This window comes from Micromys minutus (genome assembly GCF_963924665.1).
Source record: "Micromys minutus genome assembly, chromosome: 20".
Taxonomy (NCBI): Eukaryota; Metazoa; Chordata; class Mammalia; order Rodentia; family Muridae; genus Micromys; species Micromys minutus.
The window spans coordinates 23,478,352-23,494,939 of record NC_137955.1 but is presented as its reverse complement, the minus strand read 5'-3'; the positions used below and the strand labels follow the sequence as shown (position 1 = coordinate 23,494,939).

Sequence of the window (16,588 nt, the reverse complement as noted above, 5' to 3'; positions counted from 1 at the left end):
TGAGGAGCATGGAGAAGCCTTAGCCACCCCTCATCCCTGCTTCTGCAGCTGTAGACTGCTGGATGCCAGCCCCCTGGGACTTAAGTCAAGCCAGGATCCACAGGAAGTTCTGGCATGATTCTTACCTCTTACTTGGTATACAGGTCCTTTTTATCCTCACTTTCTCTATCCTTCCATTCTTACTCAGCATAAGGTATCCCAAAAGAAAACATGTTTATAAAATAACTCCAAACACGCCATAATCACATGTCATTTACAGAGAAACTAATTGGAGTTAAAAAAAATTGTTCAGATGTTAAGTGTGCATTAAAAAAAAATCTCCTGGCGAGGCTGGAGAGATTGCCCAGTGGTTAGTGATCTTCCAGAGGACCTGGGTTCAATTCTCAGTACCCAAGGGTAGTTCACAACAGTATGTTCCGCAGGACCTACCATCCTCTTCTGACCTCTAAGAGTATCAGGCATGCAAGTGGCATATAGACTTACATGCAGGTCAAATGCCCATACACAAACCCCATAAAATGTAAATGATGCCAACAAAGAATTTCCCAGGAGAGTGATTAGAGATGGAGATGCTAAGACTCCAGATAAAGAACTGATGAGGAGCAGCTCCATGCAGTTAGAAAAAAGGCAGGAGTTTCAGTTTCTGAAAATGCCCAAGCCATTCTGATGGAGGGGGTCTGCAGGTTACTCTGGAGTAGCATTGCCTTGGGGCACAACGGATACAAACAAAAATCCATGATGGCTACCATTGTAAAAATATTCTGAGATGGGAAATATTAGCTTTATCTCACGGCACACCGAATTCTAGTTAAGGATTTACAAGACAGATTTTGTTTTTAGGGAGAACAGCAAATTATTTCAAACTGATTTTCTAGGCAAATTCTGTGACCATAGGAGAAAATTGTAATCATATTTTCCACAAAAATTATTTAACAGTTATTATGGTTTCAAGGTGAATTATAAATGAGTCAGAGGAGTGACGGAGCCCAAAACACCCCTCACTGTTCTCGGGACAGAACAGCAATCTGATACAATGAGCAACTCAATTACATTAATCAAAACAGTACTTGATAAGGTTTTTTTTTTTTTGTTTTTTTTTGTTTTTTTTTGCAAAAGGGTATATTTTCCTTAATCAATTCAGCAATGTTATCTGTTTGAATCACTTCAAACTGTTACAATGTGAGCTTTTTGAAAACACAGTTTTATTTTGATGAGTTTTAACATGAAAACCACAGTCACAGATTACAGAAACCCTTACTTTTTTGCCTATTTGAAAACAATTTCACCTTGGATAACACTCTATTTGGGCAGAAGATTGGAAGAGGCTAAATATTCTCCTGATATTAAAAACCAAGTTCTGGTTAATATTCTTCATTAGAGCAAGATGCTGAAGGAGTTTCCATCAGTTTGCTAGCATGGCATAAAAAAAATCTCGTCAGCAATGTATGTATTTGTTGATGATTTATCCTTTCCCCTAATTTCTTTCAGTGATATAATAGAAGAAAAATTGCTATATACGTTCAAGCTATGCCCTCTCAAAAACTAAGAGATTAAAATAAATAAGTTCTGACCTATTTAAACACACAAAAAATGTATGCCTTTAGTATCAAGCAGTAATAAACCTCTGTCCCATGAATGTCTTTGAATACTGACATTTATTTCTCCTCTAAATGTAAAGTACTTTAAGTAGATTAATTGGGCTCCACATTAGTCGACTTTGACTTTAGGTTCTATACTATACTTATACTTTAAATATGGCATCTCAGTCAGAATTCTTCTTGAAAGAAAAAAACTGTAACCTCTGAGATTTCAACTAATTACTTTTGAAGCCCTTTAAGAAACCCCAAGGTCTTTTTGTTATTTGTTTGCTTGAGACAAGGTCTCTCTATATAATCCTAATGTCCAGGGACTCACTATATAGACCAGGTTAGCCTCCAGTTCCCAGAGATCCAACTGCCTCTGTCCCCCAAGCACAGATATTAAAGGTGTACACCACTATGTCCACCCCAGTGACACAGAGCTCTCTGCATCTTTACATACTGCCGGTTGCTATGGAAAAGGTCACTTTTTACTATGTCAAGACATTGTTTGTTCTATGCTCAGGGAAAAACCTCAGATCAGCAATTAGCTTTGTAAGATAGTTACCCTTCCTGTTCTTCGTGCAGACTTTACACTGATATATGTACTTATTCCATACACGACGAGGGTTCAACTTATCTACCGTTTTCTTCACATTCAGATAGCTTAGATGTTGTGTCCCTCCTTCCTATTCTGGGGTAGAAACAAGACTTAGGGTCTTACCCAGGTTAGGCCAGTAGGAGCTTTACCATTGAGCTTCATCCTGATTTTGGGAGGATTATTTCCCTTTAACAGTATTCTGTTATTAATACTTTAAAAAAGTTAAGTATCTTACAACTAAAATGTAGATGTCTGATTAAAAATACCTAGTGAACGTGGCAGGCTGAGTTGTGTTGCTGCAGCCTAATCTGTTTGCTGTCAGCCTCTAGAAATGATGGGTAAGGTAACTGTAACACACACACACACACACACACACACACACACACACACTTCACACACACACACACACACACACACACACACACACAGACACACACTTTGAGTCTGTGATGTACCAGGAACTACACCAGGTACTTTTTCTAAATATTGCTTAACTGTCATAACTGCACAACACAGGATTTTATCTCCACAAACATCAAAAAGCAAGGTTTACAGAGGCCAAGTACCCTCCCTGGGCTTGACAGTGAGTAGCTCAGCTTTTATTGGGGCCTGTGTTTCTACCAACCAAATACCCTCAGTTCTCTTGGATGAAAAAAGAAATGATTGTGAAGTCTGCATCATCAAGATAAAAACGTGCGCTTATCTTTTTAATGCATCTTCAATATGATAGATAGATGCTCATAGAACTGTCTTCAAATGGAAATCAAAACAACCCTCACACCAGTCAGATTGGACAAGATCCAAAACTCAGATGATAGCAGATGCTGGCGAGGATGTGGAGAAAGAGGAACACTTCTCCACTGTTGGTGAGGTTGTAAACTGATACAACCACTCTGGAAATCAGTCTGGCGGTTCCTCAGAAAAATGGAAACAGTACTACCTGAAGACCCTGTTATTCCACTTCTGGGCATTTACCCCAGAGACGCTCCAACATACAACAAAGACACGTGCACCACAATGTTCATAGCAGCTCTATTTATAATAGCCAGAAGCTGGAAAGAACCCAGATGTCCTTCAGTAGATGAATGGATACAAAAATTGTGGTACATTTACACAATGGAGTACTACTCAGCTATCAGAAACAATGACTATCAAATTCTTAAGAAAATGGCAGCATCTAGAGAATATCATCCTGAGTGAGATAACCCAGTCACAAAAGAACAAACATAATATGCAGTCACTGATAATGGGATACTAACCCCAGGACACTCTGAACACCCCCAAAACAACTCACAGACTGTGTGAGGTTCAACCAAAAAATAATAATATATTTTAATTAAAATAGAACTGTATCACATTCCCCTTTCCTCCCTACAGCCCCTCCTAGTCTCTCTCCTACTCCCTCAAATTAATAGCCTCTTTTCCTATATTATTGTTAAATATATACATGTGTATGTATATGTACCCACAAATACTTAATTACAACCCTAAAAATGTATTCGTATACTTTTATACAAAAATGCTTAAAACTTATACATTTATCTTTGTTTTTTTAAATAAAGTTTTTCAATAAAAAAATAGAAAAAAAAAAAGAACTGTCTTCAAGGTTGCTTATCAGCTTCACAGCTTAAAAAAGTCTCCTGATTTTAAAAAAAATACAGCAATGAGCTTAAAAAAAATAAAACAACCCCGTTTCAATAGCAGCACCTCCAACTTCTCCTTTTCTCGTTAGGCACGTAAGCATGGGTGTCGATCTGCATCATCAAAGAGGAAAGTGCCTCCTTCAAACTGGCAGGCGTCTCTTTGATTCAGCTGAGAAGGCATCACAGAAGAAATGTCACCTCTTACCGTAGGACAGCTGCCTGGCACTGTTTTCTATCAGACCAAGGTTATAAAAGTACTATATAAACACAGGTGAATAAAAAAATCTCTTTTAAAGATTGGGTATCGGATATATGAAAAATTATTGCAGGATAAATGAATGTTGTTGCCAAATGATGAGTGATCCTGAAAATGGAGCCAGTACATCTGGGTACTGATCGGAGTCCGGACATACCCACCACCAATGTTTTAACCCCTTACAGCCCAACAGAAATGTTGTTGGTCATCTGGGAAGAGTGCTCCCTAAACATGGGGATCAACCCAAAGAAACAGGTGTGTGTGTGTGTGTGTGTGTGTGTGTGTGTGTGTGAGTGTGTGTGTGTGAGTGTATGTGTGTATGTGAGTGTGTGTGTGTGAGTGTGTGTGTGTGAGTATGTGTGAGTGTGTGTGTGTGAGTGTGTGTGTGTGAGTGTATGTGTGTATGTGAGTGTGTGTGTGTGAGTGTGTGTGTGTGAGTATGTGTGAGTGTGTGTGTGAGTGTGAGTGTGTGTGTGAGTGTGTGTGAGTGTGTGTGAGTGTGTGTGTGTGAGTGTGTGTGAGTGTGTATGTGTGTGTGGGGAGGTGGGGGGGGATGGGTGTGAATGTGTGTGTGTGAGTGTGTGTGTGTGTGAGTGTGTGTGTATATGTGTGTGTGTGTGTGAGTGTGTGTGTGTGAGTGTGTGTGTGGGGGGGTGGGTGGGGGTGGGTGTGTTTGCCAGCTGCATTAGTTGAGAACTAACAGTTGTCCACATAGTGGTCCTCTTCAAGTAATATGCAATTATTCTGATTTTCATAGTCAATTTTCTTAGCACCTTCATTTGTTTGTTTATTTACTTCTTTATTTATTTTTGCTTTGAATGCTGCTTTGAATACCACCAATAATATAGATTTGGGTTTGAATTTTGTTTGTCTGCTTTTTTTTTTTTCTGTTTGATAAATAGCAAGCATATTGGCGATGTAAAAGTCATTGTGCAGGATCAGCTTTAAGAGCGATGTATGGTAGAAGGAGGAAGACGATGAAGGGACTAGAGAACAGGGAAAAAAAAAGGTCTAGTGGAAAGTCAGGTGAGAATACGGAGAGTCCTGGGCGGCTGAACTGGTCCTTCTCTCTTCCAGGCTGACGGGCAGTTGGAGTGGACAAGTCAGCCACCAACTGTTTAAAATGAAATGACAACCACAGCTCTTTAAGGGCTTCACACTCCTTCGGAAATGCCTGGCCCTCTTTGTGATGGAGGAGCCAGCACGCTGCTGGCCTGGCAGAGGACCTCTGGGATACTGGCGCTCCGCAGCACAGTGATCAGAGCTCTACCACCATAGGTCTAGATATTCGAATGGTACCTTTGTACTTCCCTTAAGTAAGCAAATGTCTGAGGCCGAGCTCGCTCGAGGCGGTGCCTGTTTGCTCAAACACTTGTTTGTATGTTCTGAGAAAACCACCAACTCCTAGTGTCCTGTTTCCATGCTATTTTGTCTTTGTTTTTTAATCTGAGAAAAACACCCATGGCTTATAAATTCTACCTCTCCTCAACCCCTCACTTCCCTCATCCCACTGGGACCAAGACAGTCATGAAAGTCACACGATGTTCGATTAGTACTCTAAACTCCTGTGTCCTCCCTAGACCTCCAACTGCGGTGTCCACCTTGGACCTCTCTAGAGCCCCCACTCCTGTGACCACCCTAGATTGTTTGACCGTGAAGTATGGAATATTTTAAGTGCAACTGTTAACATTAGCACTTGGAAGATTAAGGCCCAATTTAAATGTTTTGTTTTTAACTTCTGAATGGATGACAAAGTTGCCCCTGGTTGGAACCTTAATCCTTATGTTGGTCCCCTAGGGTTTTGTTGTTTTGCTTGTATTTTTCCATTTAGTGTTCACAGTGAGCAGGAAGGGGTGCCGAAGTCCTTGCTAGGTGGGAGCAACCTTGTTACAGCTTAATCCAGTCAAGAACCGGAAGGAAAGCTTTCCAGTCCCAGGTCTGGCAGCACAAGGCAGCTTTCTAGCCTTCTTACTTTTTTAAGAATGTCTAGTCATTTAGCACTAAAAGTAGGTAAAAGGTTAAAGCAACCTGTTTGTTATAACGGCTCTGGACAGCTCTCGCCTCTCCTTGTGTTTAGATGAATTACACTCTTGCAGGGATGTCCTGCCCATCAGATGTTCATTTCTAGTAAAGTAACAGGACTGATAACAACACATGACTAAAAACCACTTCCCTTGGTCATCCTTTCCCATCTTCCCCTTCTGTGGGAAGTGACCCTGAGGTAAGAAACACCTGCTTAAGTACAAAACCCAGCAATGCTGGGTAGAAGGGTTTGGGGCTGCAGGCAGTTGGAATGTTCTGAATTTTAAAAAAAATGGAAAGAATATTTTTCTTTCTTTTTCTTTGCTGTTGAAAAGGATGGGTCAAGAAAATGCAGAAAAGGAAAGAGGTGAATCACAGGAAGAGGTAGATACCTTTGTTCTAAGACCCTTAACTGCCTTGAAAGAACAGAGGTAGTTACCTCCCCATGTCATGTCTATGCTCAATATTAGCGCCTCTTGTTCTTGAAGGCTTTGGTACAAGCCGTCCTGCATGCAATTGCTTCGCAATAACTGGGCTTTGGTGAAAACTAAGGCGTCTGCCTGCATTCATGCTGGTTATGGCGGTCTGCAATACGGGCTGAGGAAGAGATGACTTCCAAGCCTATCCAGATTAGAAGAAGCAGAAGACAGAGGCTGAGGCCAAGCTTGAGAAATGGAGCCTCTTGTTCCTTTATTAATCAGCACAGAGTAGGAGATATTTCTACACACTTCCAGTTCATGCTTGGTATCTCCCCCTAATTTTAAGGAGCACAGGAACAAAACTGAAGACTTGGCTTTTTATATTTACAAATCATACTAACAAAAGTTTCTGTTTCCTTAGTGAGTGACTCAGTAGCCTGCTTATCTTGTATGTCTCCATGTAACTCAGTCATGACGACCAGAGCTTAGCTCCTAGCCCCTATGTTGGGCATCCCACAAAGACCTGTTGTTCAGCTCCAAGGGATCTGATGCCCTGTTCTGGTCTTCACAGGTACACATAGGTATGCACACAGATGTCCACATGCTCACACAGAGTCATGCATTTGCACATGAACTCATGCACATACATGTATAAAATAAAATACTTAAAAAGAAAGAAAAACGATCAAGGAATTATCCAGAGTAGTAGTTCATATGTGTGGAGATGAATACATGCAGACATATAAATGCTTATGTGTCTTCATATGTGTATGTGTATGGCATATGTGTGTATGTAGTTGTGCATATGTCTGTGTATGTGTGTACGTGTGTGTGGAGAAGCTAACATCTAGATGGCAGGCAGAAGCAGAATTCACGGAGAAGCTTCAATCTAGGTCCTGAGGTCACATATGGTATTTCACCTTCTTCAAGTCTGGGAGAGAGGTAGGAGTTATTGATAGACCATTAGATAAGCCAGTGAGGAGAAAGTCCTCTTGCTACTTGACCCAGATTTCTCTTTCTAGTGTAGTAAGAACCATTTAGTGAGTATGAAGTGAGCGGGTTCTAGATCTGCTTTGGAGGTGTGCAGTGTGTATTTGTTTATTTGGATGTTTGTGCCTGCTCATCCTAGACACAGTGCTTCATAGGCTACTTTTGAAAAATCAATGGGGCCTGCTTGTTCCCCTGAGAACTCAGTGAGATTCCGGTCAAGAATTGAGAGAGGTTAGGCTGGGTGTGGTGGCTCTCACTTTTAATCCTAGCACTCAGGAGGTAGAAGCAGGAGGATTTCTGAGGCTGAGGCCAGCCTGGCCTACTTAAAAAAGATTCCAGGACCACATAGAGAGATCCTGTCTTAAAACAAAACAAAACAAAACGAGAGTTGAGAGTGGCCTGTGTGTCCCGTGTCTCTGTTACCCACAGAGAAGCACACGCACACTTGCCAGGAGAGCTGAGGAGCTCTTGTGTGGATCTGTGCAGCTGCAGAAGATGGCAGCTGCCTTGCAGCACAGCAGTTGATTAAAAAATGCACCTCCTTTCTCTGGAGGAAAGAAACACCTCCTATGGTTTGGGGTTCAGGTTTTTTTTTTTTTTTTTCTATAAGCAGATGTTGCCTGTTCGGTTATATTTTGCTGATTGTATCTATTGCTGCTGGGGCTCTAGATGGGGTTTTCCATCTTTGACATGTCAGGCAGAATTGCACCTCATCTTTTCTCCTCCCACTGAAGACATTAAAACAGAATAGAAATGTTTCTTTTTCTCTTTATCAGCAGTGAAGATAACAGTTAAATTTCTCCAAACTTTTGAACATTTCTTTCTCTTCCTTATTTCTCATATATTGGAGAAATACATAGTCTAACACTCTAGAAGCTTCCCCAGGCTTTGGAGGCATGTATAATTATCACATTTATATGATATGAAAGGATAGAAAATTTTCCAAAGAATTTTGAAAAATCAGGTAGCTGGATTTGTGTTCCTAAGGTATGATTTTGGTCTTTCAGCAGCTGGTGTTAATCTTCCTGTTTTAGATGCCAATTTTATTTTCTTCTTAAAATTAAAAAAAACATGTATACAAAGATATGATTTTGGCATACAAATTCATCATAAACATCTGACACAGGTTTAATGAAGGCAGAGAGACAAAGGAGCCTTTAAGGACATTTCCATAGAATCTATGAGTCAAACTTTTCTTAAGAGGTTTGTTTGGTTTGGCCGGGAGATTATTTTAGCAGATCATATGATAAAAGTCATCTCCTGTCCAGGGATTATGTAACACACACATCTGTCTGATCTTCCTAGCTGGTTTTGTTAGTTTACTTGAGTACGTGCAATCAAAATGAAGAGCTTTTTGTATTGCATTATTAGATTAATATTCTGTTTTTGTCAGCTTTGATGATTAAACATAGAACCTCATTATGTTGGCTTAGCCCTCTCTCGCTGAGCTCTAGATACTCTTTCCCATGCCTGACTGAGTTTGTGTGTGATGATTAAATGTTCTTTTAAGTTCCCTTCCTTTCGTGAAAGCATTGAAATTTCATTCTAATGCTTTTGAGATTTTTAGGGATGATAGGAATTTGATCAAACTTGGAATAGACTAAGAATTGTCTTATAATGTATTTCACACTTGAAGGTAAGCCAGCCATCAGACACCGTTCCTTTATGTAACAGCTGGTCAGTGGTTTTGAAATTTTGCAAGTAAGATTAAAGTTGATATAATGCCTTCTCTTTTGATACTTTTCCCACATATCATCAAAGCTTAGGACAACACCAATTTCAGCCTTTTGACCACAGGGAGAGCTTTTACAAAGGGAAAATCATGGCTCGTTGCCATAAAATTTTATAGGAACTTCCGTTTTATCAAAGAAAAGTGATAGCCTTTTTCACATCATACAGGGTGGATCTCAATGAAAGAAAACTTTTCACTGCCAATCAGCAGGCATGTGTGGATTCTTGAGCTAAGACCTTGTTGGAAGAATAACAGATTGGAGTGAGAAGAACTGTGAATGTTAAACTCAGGTCCCAAAGAACTGGGGACCCATACATCCCAATGACCAAGTGGCCTAGGTATCAGAATGGCTACTTTCCCTACAAGTGACCCTGTTCTTGCCTACTTTGCCAACTACTGCTGTATTCATTTTTCTCTAAGTATAAATTTGGTAAAATGAGGCATTTGAAGAATAGTAGTTGGCACTGTGATCACTGAGTAGTCAGCGGTGCATGATAACAGGTAAGTACTGGTTAGTTTCCTTTCTGCCTCCGTAACATATGAAAATCTGATGGCTGGTCCTTTTGAAGATGTCACCGAGTCCTAGAATAAATCATTCTAGCTGGTACTAATTAGTTAGGACAGGGAGCTACAGGGCATCTCTCCTCTAACTCTCAAATAAAAAATAGTAAAAAACAAGTAAGACCTCTGAAATAACTGGCTAGCCACCTTAGAAAGAAGGAAAAGTAATGCCATGCACAAACTTTAAGAAGTTGTTGAGTAAGGAAAGAAATAGACAGTTCTCATGCCAGATGAGGCAAGCAATGCCCCTAACATGTTCTCTAGACCCAGAAGCTTTAATGAGGGGCAGATGAGATTCTAGAAGAAACCCTGCGGATTCTGACTAGGGCATTCTACTTCGGAAGTAGGTAGAGGGGTAAGTGAATAGCCTGGGAAAGTTCAAGAGGAATTCTCAATGGCGAAGCCCCAAATACCACAAAAGGATCAGTGGCTAAGGAACACTGAAAAGGACCCCAGAGAACGGCAGAATCTGGGCCTCCAGCAAGGGTTGTCCTCAAATCCTGCCCAGTTTTCCAACACTGTGGAAAAAAGCATTTAAAGCAATGCTTATATTTGATATTAAAGTTAGAGGGGACATCAGACTTCTACACGCTCATGTCATGCATCTGCTGGATTGAAAGTGATGGGGTGACCCCTATGTATATGGAGAAGATTCTCTGGATGAGCCCTAGACCAACAGATGCAGAAACTCTCAGGAAAAAGCTGGCAATCAAATAATGGACAGACAAGTCTGGCTAAGTTTTTATCCTTCTGGGACAAAGGTTTCTCCAAGAATTCTGACAGAAAACATGTAATTGTCAAAGGAGTAAACTCAGGATAGCCTCAAACTTTTCCACAGTGAAAGAGATTTGCAATTGAGACTGTGTAAATGCTTGATGTGATGAGAGGTTGGATTTTGCAAAGTCTGAGGGGTGCTATTGGGGCATAAACTTTCATGAAATAGTTTACTCAAGAGAAATGTTTATGCCAAGGCTATCTTGGGTGGAAGAAAGATGTCTGGAACTCAATGAGGAAAGACCTAGATAGAGTAGCTTAGATCAGATCAAGAACTTGTGCATTGAAGAGAGCCATTTTGAGGCATTTTTATTAAGGGGTTAAATCCAGGTAGGCTGGCTGATTGGTTAACAGTGAGAGTTTCCTCGGGAATTACAGCTCCAGTTAATCGAATGCACATCCAATCTGTGAAAGTGATTAGTTAACTGTGTGGGGGCTTATCTACAATTTATTACAATTTAATACTGACAGAGCTGGGCACAACTAACTTCTTACTAACATGCCACTGAGGAATGACAAATCTAGAAAAGCAATGAAAGTTCACTGTTTTTTTTTTTTTTTTTTCTATTCCACAAGTGTGAGAAGAATGGGAAACCGACTACTCTGTTTTCATGGAGTTCATAGGGGCATTGGGATTAATATGTTTTTAAACAGACAGGCTTTAGCCAAAAGAAAGAGGAAGACACAGGAGTGTGGAGTCTTTAGGTACCATTTACATTTGTTAAATCATTTCAAGGGATCTTAAGTTTCATGAAAGGCAGCCAGCATGGGGGCTAAGACAGGGATGGGGACACAGGCTCTGCAACCATAGAGACCTGACCCTGCTTAGTTAGGTTACACTTTGGCAAATTTCCTAATTATGCTAAGATAAAATTCCATTTCATTGCTTAGAGAGAATAGAGTAGTGTTGTATAATACTATATCAAAAGTCCTCTATAAATGATAAATATTTATCTGAATGTGGGAACATAAAAGGGTACATCTTAGAAGACTGAAAAAAAAGTCATCATTGATAAATATCTGGTAAACCTAATTTTTTTCCAATGCAAACAATCTCTTTCCTTTCCTACCTTATTGTAGGTGAATGGACAATGCTCTGAATTGTACCATACAACAAGTAATTTATCTCAAAGTTTTTCAGTGTGAAACATCACATCTAGCCAGGCATGTTTATCAAGGGCATTTGTCAGAGCTGGAGAAAAACCTGCAACAGGAAACCTTGGTGGCCATAGGGGATGTCTAGAAATTCCCTGCAAGCTGCCATTCTGAGTTGGAGAAACACACCAAACTGGGTATATTTTAGTAACTCAAGAGAAGTCCTTTCTGTAGACAAACTGCCCTCAATGAGACCAGTCTAGGAAATAATAAGCCATGGGAGCCTGGCTCTGTGATCTTTCTCCACTTGCAGCAGAACTGGATGGCTTCTCGGCCTCTGTCAGGAGCAGGTACACAGTCTAAGGGTGTTAATACCCTGCACTGCCCAGACTGTATCTTCTTTTCATGTTCACCTTTCTACTAGTCAGGGAGTTCCTGTGAGAAGATCTTTCAGAAACAATGCCTAAACATGCTTAAATCACACGAGTGTTTGTTCGCTAGTTTTTTTTAAGGCAGAGTCTTATGTAGTCCAGGTAGGCTTCAAACTCTCTAAGGTACTCTCAAGACTTTGAGCATCTGATCCTCCACCTCTCATGTTCTGAGTCACAGGTCTATGTACTGTCATACATAGATTAGACCAGTGCCTCTCAACCTGTGTGTTGACCTTTCTTCACAGGGCTCACCAAAGAACGTCAGAAAACACAGATCTTTACACTACAATTCCTAACGGTAGTAAAATTACAGTTATGAGGTAGCAATGAAAATCGTTTTATGGTTGGGATGGTCACCAAAACACGAGAAACTGATTTCAAAGGTTGCAGCATTAGGAAGGTTGAGAACCGCTGCTTTCAATGATAATTTTATTTGGAGACAAATCTGACTTACAATGGTACGGTCTTTTGTAAGGATCATTCTTTTCCCACCTCACAGTGGGCAGAAGATGTGCACCATTTGCTAGGATACTAATCCCTATAGGCATGGGAGAGTTTTTCTGTCCTGACACAGGGTGTCAAGTCTTTACCAAGACATTCAGTATCAAATTCTACCACATGCCGTAATATTGCAATGGCATCTTGGGCAGAAAACCGGGCTAGTTTTCCGGAAGGGCACCAAGGCACCCTTTGTCTGCCTTTGTTTTCTAGCTGTGGATTCTTTTATAAACTAGAATAGTGCAGGTATTTTTGCTCGGGGAAAGTAAAACACAGCTAAAATGCAAAGTTTACTCTCCTGTTTGAATACTGGGCTTAGGGAACATGATGAACAGTGTAGATATTTGAAATGATTTTGAAGAGATTTCAACTTCTTCTAAAAATGATTTTAAAAAGCTGAAAATGATTTTAACTTCACGACATTGGCATTTTGGCCTGGATAAGTTGTGAAGTATGGAGGGGTGGGGGCTTCTGTTGTATTGTAGGAAGCGGCTCTGTTTACAAAATGTCATTATCTTCATCCCTTGTGACAAACACACATGCCTCCAGACAATTCACACATTCTTTGGCTATCAAATTTGATTCTTTCTAGAAGACTGACTCTCTTCTCTTTGTCGACGGGCAGCATAACTTCCTCAAGCAACAGAAATAAAATACAACTAAGAGACTACATGCAAAGATTACCCTAAGCAAAACCATCAGTCAAATAGGTCTTTCCTACTGTCCCCCTAAAAAGTCAGTGTTCCCTAAGGTACTTTCTCACAGAATGCTCAGCTAGGACTTGGATTTTCCACTTTCTCAGACATTCTACACAAAGGAATAAAAAATTGCCAAGTGAAAACTGACCCTATACTCACATGCATATCAGTTATGCAAACATTCCTTGCTCTAAAGTTTTCCCCAGAAGCAGAAATACTCAGTGCTGTGAGGAAACCACAGTGACCAGCAATGAGAAACAACTCACTGTTTGCAGAGTCAGCTTTTCGGAATCTGGTCAGGTCAACGTTGGGTGGTCTGCTGGGCTTGGCTGGAGGCGGGCCCAAGATGGACAGGGGAGGCAGGGGCTTCTGCTTCGGGGTTGCTGAATTCTTGTCTCCTTCCTTCTCCTGACTTTGGCCCCATGGTGTCCCTGCTGTCAGCTTGGAAGGGGTCTTAGGGAATTTGGCTGACTCTTCCTGATTCAGTTTGTTCAGAAAGATGTTCTTTGTAATATCTGTTTTTCTCTCTTCTTTTTTTTCTTCAGGGTTTTTGGAGAGTCCCGGGCTCCCTCTGTTCGCAGCAGGTTTCAGAACCACTCCAGCAAAGGGTGAAGTTGGTGTTCCATGGTCTTTATCCTCTGGGTCTTCCTTAGCTGGTTTGAAAGGGCCGCCCTTGGACTTGGCTCCTAGCTGCATTGGGGATCCTTTCTGGACAGGCATGTTCTTAGGGGTGTTCTCTTCTTCCTGGGAGTCTTCTGCACTTATGGACGGCTTTTGGCCAAAGGTATGTCGAGGAAATCGGGGTTTGGAGTCAGCATCTTGTGCCGCTGGCATGAACTTGCTCTTAGCTCCAGCCACCTTTGAGAAGCCTGGCTTCAGATCGTTTTCTGGGACTGGGGGAGTAGGCCCTGGCTTTGGTCCTGGCGTCTTTAAGTCAGACTCATGGTTCAAATTGTGAAGCTTATTCCCAGGAGGCCGTAAAATCACAGGTTTGGAATCTTCTTTGGTCAAGCTGGTGCGTTTGGGGCTTACAGGTTTCAGAAACCCCACTTTGACCTCAGGTTCTCTCGAAACCGAGTTCGACTGTGTTCCAAATCTTGGGCTCACTCCAGTAGGCTTTAAAAATGGGGGTTTAGGCTCCTTCTCCGGCTTCTCTTCATAGGTAGGCTTCGCTGCCAAGGGTGGTTTTGTGGTCCCAAATTTCGGCGTGTTGCTGGGTCCTGCGGGTGGGCTGGCATTTCCCTGGTTGTCAAACAAATTCTTTTTTGATTGTATTCCAGAAGGCGAGTTTTGCCCTGCAACTTTGAAGGGCCTGCTGCTGGTGGGAACCTCCTCTGCTGGGTTACTCCCTGTGTTGAACTTCGCCATGAGGGACTTTACATCAGTTTTTCCATCCTACAAGCACAGGGAACAAAAACCAGCTGAGAGTCAGAAATCTCACAATGTAAAGTACTGTACCTTCAAGGGCTTCCTGAACGGAGGCGGGGTGCCTGGCTGCCGGCATACTGCTGATTGGTTGACCGGCTGTTGTAACATTTAAGTTCCTCTATGGCAAAATCAGTTGTGAGAGTCTCTTGAAAAGGAAGGGCTATGGCATAAACTTCTGTTGTTTGTCATACAGCGACTCCATCATTTATCTTGAAACTGTCTCTCTGCTCTTTGCCTGGCTGCCTCGCTATCTTGTTGGATTTACTCTGTTTGTCTACATTCTTGCTTCATTGGAAAACGTATGGAGAGGTGACTAACAAATGGATTCTCCCACTTTTACAACTGAGACTCATGTGGAAACTGACCTTCAAAACGAAAGTGGGCTCTGTAAACTCAGGCTACATGTTTTTTACCCAGCAAAGCAGTGCTTAGCACCCGTGTGGCTGGCGAGAGCTTCCCAGTTCCTGTTGCATTTAAAGTGTGTTTGCTGTTGGGGAGGTGTTACCGAATATCCCAGCTCTTCTAAAAATAACGAAATGAGGTTTTCTTATTATTTATAAATACAGAGTGCTGCTGTATGCACACTGAGAGGTCGACCCACAGGTCAGCACAGGCAGAGAGAGCAACAGGGTCTGCTTGGGAAGTCTCAGTTCCAGATCTTTCTCTCGGTCTTGCCTCTTCCATCATGACTTTTTCCCAGTCCTCTGAGAGGTCCTGCCTCCCCTTCCTTCCTCATAAGAAGTAGGAAATAATGCAGTATAAGTAAAAGATATTCGCCTTTTTGCTTTTTTAAATAGAGTCCAGCTTAATCTGGGAGGATTGATGGTGGATTTGCCCTTTCTTTCAAAAACAAGGAGTTTGAGCTGGGGATGAGGCTCATGGGGTGGGGGGGCACCTTCCTAGCATCTAGCATGCCCTAAGTCCTGTCTCATATGTTTAGCATTCGATAAATGAGTTGGTGTCACACCCTGTAATTCCAGCATTTAGGAGGTAGAGATAGGAAGATCAGATGTTTATAAAGGTTAAGGTCATCCTTGGCTACACAGAAAGTTTGAGTCAAGCCTGGGCTACATGAGATCCTGCTTCAGAAAGTGGGGGAGGAGCAGGAGCTCAGCACAGGCAAGGTCCTGGATTCGCTCTTCAGTGGGCATGCACATGCGCACGGGCGCACACGCACATGCGCACGGGCGCACATGTCAACGTTTTTTCTCTAGCTAGAAGGAAACTTGTTTCTGAGAGTTTTTGATCATCCCTTCTCCTATAGTGGCACACTTTATAGTCTTTATATAACGTCTTTTAGGTTTATAAAAGAAGATGGAATCACAAAGTGGTTAAGAACTTGGGAGCCACAAGCAGGGGAAATACGTGAGTTTTCTTATCTTCTCACTTAGGCAGGCACTTGGGTAAAGCAGCAGAGAACACTGGTGCATCCGAGGGCTTCCTGTTTTTGTGTAAAGGAGAAACCTCAGTGATTGTCTGTTCTCCGTTTTCGTTGTGTTGCTGGCAAAAAGAGCTGTGCCCCGCCTCAGCAACATTAGGTCTAGTCCATCCCAGGGGAAACTCCTTGAATGTCCCTGGCCTCGCTCAAGCAGGATGCTTAGTTTTAGTTCCAAAAACATAGAAGTTGTGTATCGAGGATGGAAACTTTAGTCTTGGCTGCTAATTCATATCTGGGAGAGTCTGCAAGCGTCTGAGCTAAAAGTACAGGCCTTGAAACTAGTGACTGAGGCTCAACCCTTGATTTGGCTGCGTAACATAGCATCTAGCAAGTTACCGGCTTTCCCCAGTCTGCTTCCTTCATCTCTGAAGTCAGAACTGGAATTCCATCTCTCACGGGAATTTTGTTTGTTTTGATGAAGATGA

At 41.7% G+C, this 16,588-nt stretch overlaps 1 protein-coding gene across 2 annotated transcripts in view; it reads right to left on the bottom strand.

Moving 5' to 3' along the window:
• FYB1 (FYN binding protein 1) overlaps positions 1-14,686 on the bottom strand; it is a gene marked incomplete at its 3' end in the record, with an annotated part of 78,767 nt that extends 64,081 nt beyond the window's left edge. For both annotated transcript variants that reach the window (XM_080933576.1, XM_080933577.1), the window contains exon 1: positions 13,564-14,686. In XM_080933576.1, coding sequence (XP_080789702.1) covers positions 13,564-14,665 — 1,102 coding nt within the window. In that variant the 5' untranslated portion in view covers positions 14,666-14,686. The remainder of the gene's footprint in view (positions 1-13,563) is intronic.
• Positions 14,687-16,588: the final 1,902 nt, after the last annotated feature.